Raw genomic sequence first — 15,662 nt, 5'->3', positions numbered from 1 at the left:
CCTATCCAGAACAATACAACACACAGGTACAGTTATAGAGTCTCTATTCACTCCTTCTCACCAGCCATTCTAATGGTCCTCTCTCTGCAGGTGCAGCGCTGGACTCTCCACACCCACACCACCAGAGCTGCAACGTCAGTTCATGGATTTCCATGCCCAGTACAGCTTCCTCATTAACTGAACTTTTCTTCCTCTCTGCAGATGAGCCAACACCCTGAGGCAACCCAGTCCTCACACACTGCTAGGACAGTGGCCAGGAGGAACGCAACAGCTAGACCTGTCCTCTGCAACCAGTGCTCCAGAGGCATCGATCCAGCAGCCCCTCACACTCCAGTCCGTCCGTCTGTCCGTCACCAGATCTGGCAGCACCAATCCTCTTCGATTCCTTGCTGCTTGCCTCCCCACTCTGCTCTGGAGAGCTCATGCTCCAACTCCTTTTAAGCCTGCACTCCAATTCCCTTTCAACCAGGTGTGGGGCTACAAAATTGGGGGTTAGCAACAGACAGTGTCACCAGAAGGCCTTTGTCACTCCTGGTGACATCCTGCTCCTTAATTTAATTTAACCCTACATTATCTTCTACTAGTTTATTAGGATTGTACATATTGTATATTATTTTAGTTACATTGATTAGGTCTGACATTATCATCCATGATCTTATTCATCACTTACTGTAAAATACTGTATGTAGGCCGATAAGTTATAACTGTACTTCAGCATGGATATGGCTGATCAAGTAGTAATTACAAGTGGGAAACTCGGGACAAACATATCGTATCACTGTTGTGTTCCTAGCTGTGGGAGTGATTCCAGTTATGATAGATATAAAGCCCTGTCATTTGACAGATTTCCAGTAGACTAACGAGAGGAAAGCCTGTATTATCAATTTGCAAAGACATTGGAATACTTTTCCAGGTAAGCGGAAAACTGTAGTATTTTTCAATTGGTATTGATTGGACTGCTTGCATTCAGTCAGCTCTTAACTGATTCATAATTTAAAAATAAGATTTACAAAATGTGATGTTAGTGTTTTTTATTCCATGTAAGTCACTTTGAATAAAGCATCTCCTAAGTAACCCAATAATTTTGATTCCACTGGATCTAAAGGCAAAATATATTGAGGGCTGCTCATTTTCAACTGTTATTTTCCATCTATCTGCCAGATTCTTAACCAACATGGCTGTTTCCCCATTAATACATGAGTTACAATGTATAAATTACTTTTATTACGCCTAGTATTACAATTGTTTAACAGGTCAACAATGGCACAAGAGTGGTGTATCAAACACTTCAAGGACAATGTTTGTGTGACGACACTCACAGGACTGAGAAAATTAAAACCAAAAACTGTGCCAACAGAAATTCCATGGACAACAGATACCACAGCCAGGCCTGCTCCAAAAAGAAGGTGACTTATTAATTATGAATGAACAATGTACATTCTGAAGCCAGGCATAATTCACCAATGTGTGTATATATATATACTCTACCATTCAAATGTTTGGGCTTACTTAAAAATTTCCTTCTTTTCCAAAGAAAATCATTTAGTTTTGTCCATTAAAATAACATCAAATTGATCAGAAATACACTGTAGACATTGTTAATGTTGTAAATGACTATTGTAGCTGGAAATGGCTGATTTGTAATGGAATATCTACATAGGCGTACAGAGGCCCATTATCAGCAACCATCAGTCCTGTGTTCTAATGGCACGTTGTGTTTGCTAATCAAGTTTATAATTTTAAAAGGTTAATTGATCATTTGAAAACCCTTTAGCAATTATGTTAGCACAGCTGAAAACTGTTGTGCTGATTAAAGAAGCAATAAAACTGGCCTTCTTTAGACTAGTTGAGTATCTGGAGCACCAGCAATTGTGGGTTCGATTACAGGCTCAAAATGGCCAGAAACAAATAACTCTTCTGAAACTCATCAGTCTATTCTTGTTCTGAGAAATGAAGGCTATTCCATGCGAGAAATTGCCAAGAAACTGAAGATCTCGTACAACGCTGTGTACTACTCAGCACAAACTGGCTCTAACCAGAATAGAAAGAGGAGTGGGAGGCCCCGGTGCACAGCTGAGCAAGAGGACAAATACATTAGACTGTCTAGTTTTAGAAACAGACGCCTCACAGGTCCTCAACTGGCAGCTGCATTAAAAGTTCCTGCAAAACACCAGTCTCAACGTCAACAGTGAAGAGGCGACTCCAGGATGCTGGCCTTCTAGGCAGAGTTGCAAAGAAAAAAACAAATCTCAGACTGGGCAATAAAAAAAAGATTTAAGATGGGCAAAAGAACAGAGACACTGGACAGAGGAAGATTGGAAAAAAGTGTTATGGACAGACGAATCTAAGCCTGAGGTGTTCGGATCACAAAGAAGAACATTTGTGAGACGCAGACCAAATGAAAACATGCTGGAGAAATGCTTGACGCCATCTGTCAAGCTTGGTGGAGGCAATGTGATGGTCTGCGGGTGCTTTGGTGGTGGTAAAGTGGGAGATTTGTTCAGGGTAAAAGACATCTTGAAGAAGGAAGGCTTTCACTCCATTTTGCAACACCATGCCATACCCTGTGGACGGCGCTTGATTGGATTCAATTTCCTCCTATAACAGGACAATGACCAAAAGCACAGCTCCAAACTATGCAAGAACTATTTAGGGAAGAAGCAGTCAGCTGGTATTCTGTCTATAATGGAGTGGCCAGCACAGTCACCGGATCTCAACCCTATTGAGCAGTTGTGGGAGCAGCTTGACTGTATGGTACGTAAGAAGTGCCCATCAAACCAGTCCAAATTGTGGGAGGTGCTTCAGGAAGCATGGGGTGAAATCTCTTCAGATAACCTCAACAAATTGACAACTAGAATGCCAAAGGTCTGCAAGGCTGTAATTGCTGCAAATGGAAGATTCTTTGACGAAAGAAAGGACACAATTATTATTTCAATTAAAAATCATTATGTCTAACCTTGTCAATGACTATATTTCCTATACATTTTGCTATATTTCATATTCAAACTAATTTCATGTAAATTTCCATGGAAAACAAGGACATTTCTAAGTGACCCCAAACTCTTGAAAGAAACCCAAGGGAAACTACTAGTAAGAAAGTCCTGAAATGTTTGTACCTCAATGCCAGGAGTATAATGCCGAAGTCAAAGCGGCAGAGTCCTTGACCTCATTCCGGCGCTTACTCAAGACTCATCTTTACCGACAGTACTGATATTAGTCATTTTATCCCTGCTAGATAGCACTTCACAGTTTTATTATGCTTCTTGTGCTTTTGATTGTTTTCCTCTTTGCTCCCTTTCCCGTAGCCCTTGACTGTGACCCTACATCTTGACAGCACTTAACGTCCAGGATGTAGGACCTCACTTACTGTACTTGTGTAAATTGTTAATTGGAATTTGTAAATTGTATTTTGTATTACTATGTTTTAGTTAACTTGAATTTGTAATGATTGATGACTTGTACTTAACTGTATTTTTGCACTTTGTTTTGTACTTATGTTGTAAGTAGTCCTGAATAAGGGCGTCTGCCAAGAAATAAAAATAATAATAATAAATAATAGTATAAGGAACAAGATATTAGACCTAGAAACCACAGTGCTGGCGTGTGACTCTGATGTTGTAGGAGTGACGGAAACATGGCTTACAGAAAATGATGGGGATGAATACAAGTTGAAAGGATACACACAGTTTAGGAGAGACGGGCAAAATCGAAGAGGGGGTGGAGTTGCATTATATATCAAAAATGACATTGAGGGAGAAGAACTCAAATTAGATCCTAGTAACAAAACAGAATCTTTGTGGGTCAAACTTTTGAATAAAATATCTGGGTGGATTAGTGGTAGGAGTGTGTTACAGACCACCCAACTCAGATATTCAGAAAGATGTTGCATTGTACAGTGTAATCAGGACTGCATGTAGCAAGGATGTGGCTGTTATAAGGGGGGATTTAAATTTCCCAAACATAGACTGGGAAAGCCCAGTGGGGACTACAGAAGCAGAAATAGAAATGGTTGAGATGGTAAATGACTGCTTTCTAACTCAATTTGTCAGGGAACCAACCAGAGAGAATACATGCACCGACTTTTCAAATGACCAAGATAGAGTCAGAGGGACACTAGTTAGAGAACCAATGACAAACTGTGATCACAGTATGGTTAGCTTTGAGGCATTCTTTCAAAAAACAAGGACCAAGTCTAAAATAATGGTCTACAATTTTAGAAAAGCAAACCTTGAAGGTATGAGGCGGCACTTAGAGGAGTTAGACTGGAGCACACTGGATACAGATTCAGTTGAAAATGGATTGTTATATTTAAGAATATACTACTTGAGGCTCAGGAGAAATTTGTACCAAAACTTTGACCAAAATGGTTTAATAAAAGTATACAAAAAATATAAAGAGAAAGAAAATGTTGTATAGCGCATACAAAAGGGATAGAGACAAAACAAAATACCAAGAATATGTTGAACTGCAAAGAGACCTTAAGAGAGGAATCAGGAAAGCAAGGAGGGAAATAGAAAGAAACAGCTCTTGAAGCTAAAACTAATGCTAAGAGCTTTTTGCAATACTACAACAGCAAGAGGTCAATAAAGGAGGAAGTGACAGAATTGAAGTAGCTTGGAAAATGAACAAGTTGTGGCAAATGTTCTAAATGAGTATTTCACAGAGGTTTTTACAAAAGAAAAAGCAGATAACATGCCACAGGTTAATAATCAGTCCAGTCAAATCCTAAGAGAGATCAGGATAAATGAGGAGGAGGTACTAAAGGGACTAGCAGAATTAAAAACAAACAAATCACCTGCGCCAGATGGTACATTTCCAACAGTACTTGGAAATGAGGGGAATTATTTATGGGCCGCTAACTCAAAAATTCCAGATAACACTTAGAAATGGGATGTGCCAACTGACTGGAAGACAGCAAATGTCATACCAATCCGCAAGAAAGGGGACAAAACTGAGCCAGGAAATTACAGACCAATCAGTCTCACCTGCATTACCTTACTTTACTTTACAGAAAATAGAAATAGAAAATAGAGGAGCATCTTAATGAAAACCATATTCTTGGGGATAGTCGACATGGGTTTAGACGAGGCAGATCATGTCTTACTAATCTATTCAAATTCTATGAACATGCAACTGCAGCTGTGGATCACGTGAAAGCATTTGATATGATATGATATGATATGATATGATATACTTAGATTTTCTGAAAGCTTTTGATTAGGTTCCACACCAAAGACTGATCCTCAAATTGGAAGCTGCAGGCATTCAGGGTAATATAAGTAGATGGATTATGAACTGGTTGATGTATAGGAAATAGAGGGTGTCGATTAGAGGAGTCACTTCTAACTGGAGTGAGGTTGTTAGTGGAGTTCCACAGGGATCAGTATTAGGGCCTGTGCTGTTTCTAATCTATATTAATGATCTGGACTCTGGGATAGTTAGCAAACTTGTCACATTTGCAGATGATATTAAAATAGGTGGCTCAACAGATACAATCTCAGCAGCACAGGCTATTCAAAGGCACTTAAATAATATTCAATTGTGGGCTGACACCTGGCAGATGAAATTCAATGTGCAAGGTATTACATGCAGGTGTTTGACTGTGCAAAATAAAACTTCTCAGACCCTGCCAACTATAGGGAGTAATATTGTTTTATGGTATTAAATTGCCCTTAGCTTAACTTCATGATTGAAACTGGTTCAAGGAATAAGATGAGATTTTAAGACATAAAAAAAGTTTAAAGTAAAATCAATCAGGGTGTTCCTGTTTGATTTGTGAACAATGTATCTGTCTGTAATGAGAAGTGAATTTTGTATTGGTTACAGGATGACAGAATATATGAGTTTGATTATCTCTGCATCGGGGCTCTGTAAGTCAAGCTGTTCCAATGAATACAGTACAGGTCTCATGCAGTGTGGGTATGATTTGTACAGTCGCTGAGTGTTGACTTCTGTCTGTCGAATTTGCCTTTTGCATTTTTTTCTTGATATTGGATGCAGACATATACACTCACCTAAAGGATTATTAGGAACACCATACTAATACTGTGTTTGACCCCTTTTCGCCTTCAGAACTGCCTTAATTCTACGTGGCATTGATTCAACAAGGTGCTGAAAGCATTCTTTAGAAATGTTGGCCCATATTGATAGGATAGCATCTTGCAGTTGATGGAGATTTGTGGGATGCACATCCAGGGCACGAAGCTCCCGTTCCACCACATCCCAAAGATGCTCTATTGGGTTGAGATCTGGTGACTGTGGGGGCCAGTTTAGTACAGTGAACTCATTGTCATGTTCAAGAAACCAATTTGAAATGATTCGACCTTTGTGACATGGTGCATTATCCTGCTGGAAGTAGCCATCAGAGGATGGGTACATGGTGGTCATAAAGGGATGGACATGGTCAGAAACAATGCTCAGGTAGGCCGTGGCATTTAAACGATGCCCAATTGGCACTAAGGGGCCTAAAGTGTGCCAAGAAAACATCCCCCACACCATTACACCACCACCACCAGCCTGCACAGTGGTAACAAGGCATGATGGATCCATGTTCTCATTCTGTTTACGCCAAATTCTGACTCTACCAATTCTGAACAGAAATCGAGACTCATCAGACCAAGCAACATTTTTCCAGTCTTCAACTGTCCAATTTTGGTGAGCTTGTGCAAATTGTAGCCTCTTTTTCCTATTTGTAGTGGAGATGAGTGGTACCCGGTGGGGTCTTCTGCTGTTGTAGCCCATCCGCCTCAAGGTTGTACGTGTTGTGGCTTCACAAATGCTTTGCTGCATACCTCGGTTGTAACGAGTGGTTATTTCAGTCAAAGTTGCTCTTCTATCAGCTTGAATCAGTCGGCCCATTCTCCTCTGACCTCTAGCATCAACAAGGCATTTTCGCCCACAGGACTGCCGCATACTGGATGTTTTTCCCTTTTCACACCATTCTTTGTAAACCCTAGAAATGGTTGTGCGTGAAAATCCCAGTAACTGAGCAGATTGTGAAATACTCAGACCGGGCCGTCTGGCACCAACAACCATGCCACGCTCAAAATTGCTTAAATCACCTTTCTTTCCCATTCAGACATTCAGTTTGGAGTTCAGGAGATTGTCTTGACCAGGACCACACCCCTAAATGCATTGAAGCAACTGCCATGTGATTGGTTGGTTAGATAATTGCATTAATGAGAAATTGAACAGGTGTTCCTAATAATCCTTTAAGTGAGTGTATATATAGGCAATGTATTGCATTAGCTGCTGTATCCAAAGCCTACAATGTCTCTGCACTTGCTAAAGTTCAAACTCAGCGTATCTGAACAACCCAATGTGCAATTACCTTGAAAGACCAAAACAGTGGGAAATTGAATTTCTTGAATTTTTTTGCACTTGGTATAGTTGAAAGGAGGCATATCTCAACCCATTGCTTTAAAAAAGCTTCACACTGTTTTGAATTGCATTAGCCGCTGTGTCTATGGCCTACAAGGTCACTGCACTTGGCAAGGTAGAAACTCAGCATACCTGAACATCTCAATGTGAAATTGCCTTTAATCACCTTCACAGTATGGGTAATGGCAGTATTTGTGCCCAAGGCCTACAAGGTCTCTGAACTAGGTGAAGTTGGAACAAAGAATATCTGAATAACCCAATGTGCATTTGCTTTCAAACACCTTCATAGTGTATGGAATTGCCCACAATGTATATGCACTTGGTAAAGTTAACACTCAGGATATCTAAACATCCCAATATGCAATTCGCTTGAAAGAGCTAAACAGTATGGGATATTGAATTAGTCTGTAGGCAGCTTTGTTAGAAAAATCCTTCATGACGTCCTGTTGGTAATGTGCACTGTCCCATCCCCGTTTGGGTAATATTCTCAATTCGAAAGATAACGGAATGAAACATTTGAATGTATTTTAAGAAGTGAAGCATGCCTCTCTTCTTGGTTAAGATTTTTGTTTTAGCATATATCTGTTCTTCTATGTATAAATAAAACTGACCTGGTTCTTTAAACTCTGGAGACAATGACGCCAGTTTTGTGTTCATAGTGTACAAGATGTCCAGAGTTTTAACCCAATGTGAAATGGGTGATACAATTGTCCAGCAGCCCTGGACGGACAACTTATGGTTAGCTGTTCATTTCTTGAGAAACTGTCAGCTTGATTCCTCTGTGTTTCTTTGGATGGGGAGATCAGTTTGATGTTACTGTTTGGGATTTCATGTAGTTTCAGGTAAGCATGACACTGATCAGTGTATGTGAGGCCGTAAGCAGGGGAGATACTCAAAGAAAGTGCTTTAAGTGCTGCCTGGAGCAAAAATGAATTCCTGAATACAAGTTAAAAGACTTGCATTCTTTTCATTTGCACAGCTGTCACCTTCAATGGCTGCCACAGCTGCCATGTTGGGAAACCTTCTAACTTGTCTCCAGTCTTGGAATGAAAGAATTCATATGTGAAAGATGATCTGTTGCACTGTTGCCTCCAAGTCGCAGTATTGGGCATCTGTCTCAGACGTCTGCCTTAATCTGTCCAGGAAAGAGCCTCACTGTTAAAATGAAATGCAAGATGATCCCTTCATCTTCATATACTATTCTGTCTACACAAAGAAGCTAATGCTGAGATAATCCAGCTGCATATTCTCAGTCAGAACACATGGATATGAACACATGAGATGGAGAGATTGAAGAGTGGTTATTAGTATTGCCTTTAAATACAGGCTGTCATTCTTCAACAATGACGGTCTTGTTCAGATACAGTCCACAAGGAGTTGGACGTCTGGTTGCCTCCAGGGGAGATCAGTCTGTTCAGAACCAGTTAAAGGCTCTGCCCAATGTACTTGGCTCATCCTCTGTTATCAGCCTTCTCTCCCGTTTGTCCTTGGTGGGGCCACCTGAGGGTGCTAACTTACAAAATAGTAGCCTAGACCACTGCTATAATGTTCCCTGTCAAGCCTTTTGGCTGTGTTGCCTGCTTCTTTTGAGATGTAATATATATGCACAGTTTATTGTATTTTCTGGCACTGCTCTTTACTAACTTCAGTTGCTTTATATGCCTTGTAACTTATTTTCTCCACTTGGCATCTTTGTCTAGTTTGGAGCAACAGTCACGTTCATGATTGCACGCCCACTTTAGTTTTGAAATAAGGATCCGTGGTTAATCCTCCTTTTAACTCTGAGAAGTAAAAACATGATTTTATCACACAAAACACATTAGCACGAGCAGTTCTCTATCACACAAACCTTTTTCTACATAATACACACGAGCCGAGGGTCAATCAATCTGGCGTACAGACTAGACAGGGACTATCCAAAAGGCAGGTTTAGGTCAAAACACCAGTAGGCAGGATACACCAATGACTAGCGCTTGGTAATGCAGCTAAATGACAGACAGTAATTCACAAGGAGGGAACGGAACAAAGGGTATTCATACTGTGCTGGGTAAATTAGGGCAATAAGGAACAGGTGGAGATAATTAATCAATTAAGACACAAGGGTGGGGATCTGGACACCACTTCTGAAGGGCAAGGGAGACATCTAGTGGCAGAACTCGGAAGGGTTTATGAGGTGAATGTCCCACTCATATTGACTTCCTACATCCAGGGTTGCCAGACTTGGCGGAAAATTCCCCATTTGTGCGGGAAAATCAAAGCCAATGGGGGAACAAATAGGGGGAAAGGTTTCATGGGGGAATGCATGGGGGTACATATTTTTCAGATGGGTGGATTCAGATTGAACTGGGGGATTTCTGTAATATTGTATTCATATTTGTCCTACTTTCTACTAGTGATGCAGTAGTATGCAAATCATTGATGCAGACTCGTTTTAACCAGTCATTTTAGATGTATGTGTGCGTTCACGATGCTATTCTGCGCAGTTTCTGCACATTCTCAGATGACAGTCGGCTAAATTGGTCAAAATCTACGCAGAATAACGAAAGTCTGTGTGAATGTACCCAATATTTCCCGATATGATCCTCATTTCGACCAATCATACACTCTCACAAAACCCTGCAATTCGTTTGCGCCTCATCAGTGACTGTGTAAGCAGAGGCAACTGACTGAATTTAAATAATATTACATTATTACATGTATTGATCAGTCCATAACTACAGTCCCTGAGCTGAGCTGTGGCCGCACTGGCGCTGCATTTTGATGCGGACGAGACTAGAAATTATCTGCAGTGTTTGGATATGAATTACAAATGTCATCAAAGACGGCAAGATTATAGTTAATCATTTTCCATCGGCAACTGCATTTATTGTCACATTTTATCCGTGCAAGCTATACCTAATAATAGTCTGAACCCTGAATTCGTCTGCTGTCCCGGGCAGAGAGCGCGACACACGTGTTTACAGCTGAACTTCACATCCGGGACACACAGGGAAATACGCGGCGCAAAATCAGAGTCGCTTTTCACGAAGGAGCCGATCGGCGATCAGGAGCGTCGCGACTCCGGCCGCGGCCTCGGCGATGGACGGGTTTCGCTGAGGATGAGAGCTGGGCTCGGCCGATCGCCTCCATTGAAATCATGGCGAAAGAAAATCCAGGAGAGCCGATGGGGAAGCACCTCCAGCAGTGGCCTTTGGTGAGTTCATAGATTTGATCTTAATGGGAAACATAGGAAACTTGTTCAGAAAATTTGTATTCATGTATGTGTTTATTTATGCTTCACAGTAATGTCGCAAAGCCCGGTTGTGTGTATTTGCAGACATGGTAGCACTGCAGTCTGACAGACGGACCGGATGGGGGGCTTCTGCGGGAGTGGGGGCTCAGGCGTTGACGTCACTGTTCTGTGGTGACGTCGCTGCTACCTCACAGACCTTAGAATGTTTACATGTGCTTTATCAGACACAACATACAGGCTAAACTCTCATAGCGACCTGTGTGACCAGTTGGTATTGCACCTTTCTGATCAGCTAGATTACCATACATCTTTCCATTTTGTCAAAGCCAGTTTGTCTCTCGACCTTCGCCAGTTCTCCCACGCCCTGTAGTGCTCTACTATGGGAGCATCCTTTTCTTGTGTGTGTGTAAGTACAAATAAACTGTTTTGTTCACGCATCAATGTGTTTAGTTTTAGCCATGTTTTCGGAATGAAGGTAAAGCAGTTGTGTGTTGAGGTGATGCTGCTTGTATATAAAAATAATTTCAGGTAGTACAGGTGGTGTTTATTCTGTAAGGAGCTGTACATATATTTTGCATGTGGAGTACAATTTGTGTAACCCATGTGACAGACACCTTTGGTGGTGATGGTTTGTTTAAAACCTGCTTACCATATTCTTGTCTGTTTTGGATCTTCTCAGCCTTGAGGTGGTGTCATGTGTGGGATACAGTGGATCCACTAAATCACACAGTTGCTCTAAAATACTGAACAAAGGAAATATTTGATGTAATAAATCCATGAGAATCAAATAGATGATCATAATAAAAAGCTTTCTTTCCACTCAGGGATCTAAATCCACAGCGAAGGTGGTGGATTCGGCACACCTCTCGGGAAACCGAGTCTTTGCTGTCCCTTTAGGCAGCATTGCAGAGGCCCGACTCTCCCTGGAAGGCCTTCCACTGGTTTTTAAAACCATGGTGGAGTACTTGGAGAAGCATGGTATGTATGTTCAATGCAAGATCCTATATTCACATTCACAATGGGCAACATGTGTACTTGTGTTCTTTTAGACTAGAATAGATTTCTTAAATGGACACTGATTGTTTTACTGCATACACAATCTGTGCCAAGAGGGCAGCTCGTGACTGTGCATTCATCGGGCCTGTGTGTCCTCCCCAGGCCTTCAAGAGGAAGGGCTTTTCCGAGTCAGTGGCTCGATGGCCAGAGTGAGGCTCATCAAGACCAAGCTCGATTGTGGGGAGCCAGTCGACCTGGACACGGAGGGGGGCGTCTCCGTCGTCGCTTCGGTCTTGAAGCTGTTCCTGAGGGAACTCCCCGTGGCGCTCATTCCCAACCACTCGGGCCTGGTCAACACCTTCAAAGGTATTTTTCAGTCATGTGTCTTATCGATCTGTGTGGAAGCCATTGCAGCGTTCACAATTAGGCTGTGTTTGTATTTTTTTTACAATGCCTTTTTAAATATCTACAGCCGTTGTGAGGTAAAGGAAGTTAAATTGTGTTCTTCACTTTCCTTTCTAGGAAGTACAGACGAGGCAGAGCTGAGCAGCTGCCTGCAGGCTGAGCTGGACAGTCTGCCGGCAGAGCACCTGCGTCTGCTCAGCAGCCTCGTGCAATTCCTGGCCCGAGTGGCGTCTTATTGCGAGAGCAATAAGATGACGGAGCAGAACCTGGGGACAGTCTTCGGCCCCTGCATTTTCCAGTGAGCTTCTTTTGTTATAACGTGTGATGTGTAAGAGGCATCTTTCTCTCTACAGTGGTTCCGCAGCAGCATCAATTGATATGTCTCTCACCCCCCTCGTCAAGAATTTAACCTTTTGAGCCAAAAATAATGAAGCAAGCTTATTATGACAGTGTTTGATACCATTTAATTGCGTGCCTTTGCACCATTAATTGAGAATCTGTGAAGAGGTGTTTAGTCAGGTTAAAGAGAGGAACTGTTTTTATTTGAATAAGCTTGACAGGATGAATACAACTGGCAACAACACACTTACTGTTGTATTTCTGAAATAAAGGGAATAAAGAGTGACAACAACAATAAAACACCTTCAATGCACCTTCTTTTTGCAGCATTCCAGTAGGGCCGATGATGCAGGAGGACCAGTTGGTATGCAATACTATCGTGCAGTACCTCCTGAGGAATTCCTCCCTTCTTGGCATCGATTCTGCAGACACCCCCCCACCTGCCATGCCACCAACAGACACTGCCCCAGAGGTGAGACACACTGAGCAGCAGTTCTCCTGTTGCCCGATCATAACTAGAGCTGGATCAGATGTGACCGTTAGGGGCACATAATGGATATCTGGCCAATTCACTTGATTCAAGCCCTGTTTCTGTGTTTTCTTGACAAATGGAGCAAATGGTTACAGAAGTGCTCACACAGAAGTAACATGATGTCACAGGGAGTACATAACGCCCGGGATATGCAGAAAGGGACTAATCTTGTATTACTAGGTTTCGATGGCATGAAACTGTGTTTAAGCCAATTCAGCTCCCAAATGAAGAAGGATTGTTTTCTCTTATTTTTATTCATTTGTATTAATTAATATGATTAATTGTGTACTATATAGTGCTAGCAGTGCAACTTATTCATACAGGAGAGTTGCTTAACACAATTGCAATAAAAACATTTGTGTACATGAAACAAATGTATCAACACAACAGCAAAAAGAAATACAGAATAGTGTAGCCTGTAAATGTTTTTTTTACCTTTCTGAAATGTTTACATGTGTCCTAGAAATACTTTTTTCTTCACGCATGTATTTATTGATGTAGTGAGGCAAGGCTGCTCTTATTTAGTGCAATCATGAATACCAAATGATAAGATGACACAACACTGTTATTCCTCGTGAGTAAGATGTTTTGCTCTGGTCCTGGCAGGACAGTGTCCCAGTGCCCACCCCTCACTCCGACGTGCCTCTCAGCGTGCCTGAGAGCAGCAACCTGACTGACACCCCCGACCTCAGCACAGCCCCCTGTTTAAGGTACAGCCCCGCTTTTGCTTCATCTGCTTGGCATTCTGCTCGCCTGTAGAAGTCATGTATGAACACGCCTGTAGCGGCCATTGAGGACACAGAGTTGTTTCTATTTTGTCCATGATATCAGTTTTCTTGGATGTAACGCTGGATAGCTAATGTTAGATATGGCAGCGAGTAGTCAGTAGTCAGTCAGTACTCTTTAGTTACTTCACTTGTCATTGTATGTGGTGTTGTGAACGAAAATCAACCATTTTAAAGACAGAGAAAGGATTGACAGGATCTTCAGTGAGATTACATAGAGAATACACTCTGTAGTGAGAGAGCATTTGTTCACTAAATAACGCTGACAATGCAATTCATGTTTTTGTTTGTAATTGTAACATAATAGATACTAAAAATATGCAATATTTTGATATCTTATTGTTTCTTTAGATTAGATTCGGGGCTACAAGCCAGGGCCGCCTGAGGAAGGCTCTGAGACTCTAGTAGGAGAGGAGAGAGAGAGAGAGAGAGTCAGAGAGGGGTCAGAAGAGGAGAGAGAGAGCGAGGGCAGAAGAGAAGAGAGAGACAGAGAGACACATCCAGAGACACAGTCACACCGCAGTGCCAGGGCAGTGAAGGCTGGATCATTAGCCCTGGCTCTGATTTGTGCCTCATCTGTACATTTCTTTTCTCATTTATATTATATATATAATTATGTATATTTATATGATATATAATTATATATGTATTTATATTTCATTTCTCTTATATATATAAGAGAGAGACAGTCAGAGACACAGTCACACCGCAGTGCCAGGGCAGTGAAGGCTGGATCATTAGCCCTGGCTCTGATTTGTGCCTCATCTGTACATTTATTATATACATTAATATTTATTATATATATTAATATTATATCATTATATATATATATATATATATATATATATATATATATATATATAAAATTATATATATTTATATTTAATTTATTTTATTTATATACAAGAGAGAGACAGAGAGACACAGTCACACCACAGTGCCAGGGCAGTGAAGGCTGGATCATTGCCCTGGCTCTGATTTGTGCCTCATCTGTACATTTATTATATACATTTATATTATATATAATTATATATATCAATATTATATATAATTATATTTATATTATATACATATATTTTTATTATATATTATATAATAATTATTATATATTATGTCTTATATATATTATATAATTATATATATATATATTATATAATCATATATTGATTATATAATTATATATTTTCCTATTCCTATTTCTATTTAAACATTATATATATATGTATATTATTTATATACATATATCATTTATTAATATATATGTATTATATATTACATATCATATTTCTATTTCATATATATGTATATTATTATCATGCATATATAATATATTTATAATATATAATTACATATAATAATATTTCAATTTAATATATGTATATTATGTATATGATACATATACATATATTTATAATATATAATTATATTATATATATTATTGATATTAACACACACACACACATTAGAAATATAAGGTTGCCTTTGCCTAATAAACTTGCAAAAATTCCAAATAAGTGAGATGTTTCTTTGTTTTATATTCCAATTCAATGAATGGTGAGGTATGGCTACACATGTGTCAAATCTAAACACAAATATTCAAAAGAAAAACACATTGATTGTCTCAGCTAGCTCTCATCATATTGTATTAATCATTTATATGTTGATTTATAAGAACACCTTGTGTGTTCATTTTCATACAGACACTGTGAAACAAATGTTTCTATATTTTGAATATATATTTTACTGAAATAGCTCTAACTGAGCATTGCTGATTGATTTTCCAATTAAGTTGAAGAGTAGAGGAATGGAAAGCATGGCTCCTTTTGCCCGTGGAAAGTTCAGCAGAAATCTCCTTTCCCAAATAGCTTCAAATGAATAACTATACTGTTCAAAAAAATTAAGGGAACACGTAATCATCACAGTATAACACCAAAATTAAGCTTCAGGGATACTAATCTGTCCAGTTATTAAGCCTAAGCGATTGTGAAACAGT

At 40.1% G+C, this 15,662-nt stretch overlaps 1 protein-coding gene across 1 annotated transcript; it reads left to right on the top strand.

Annotated features, from left to right (window-relative positions):
• The first annotated feature begins 10,298 nt into the window (after positions 1 to 10,298).
• On the top strand, positions 10,299 to 14,459 carry LOC136766286 (protein FAM13A). The gene is made up of 7 exons (XM_066719661.1): positions 10,299 to 10,573; positions 11,437 to 11,590; positions 11,771 to 11,974; positions 12,131 to 12,311; positions 12,680 to 12,824; positions 13,491 to 13,594; positions 14,021 to 14,459. The coding sequence occupies exons 1-7, from the start codon at positions 10,517 to 10,519 to the stop codon at positions 14,052 to 14,054; spliced, it is 879 nt and encodes a 292-aa protein (XP_066575758.1). The 5' UTR covers positions 10,299 to 10,516; the 3' UTR covers positions 14,055 to 14,459.
• Positions 14,460 to 15,662: the final 1,203 nt, after the last annotated feature.

Source organism: Amia ocellicauda, chromosome 13 (genome assembly GCF_036373705.1).
Source record: "Amia ocellicauda isolate fAmiCal2 chromosome 13, fAmiCal2.hap1, whole genome shotgun sequence".
NCBI classification, from domain to species: Eukaryota; Metazoa; Chordata; class Actinopteri; order Amiiformes; family Amiidae; genus Amia; species Amia ocellicauda.
Note: the sequence above shows the minus strand (reverse complement) of the source record. Positions and strands in the feature narration are given on the sequence as shown.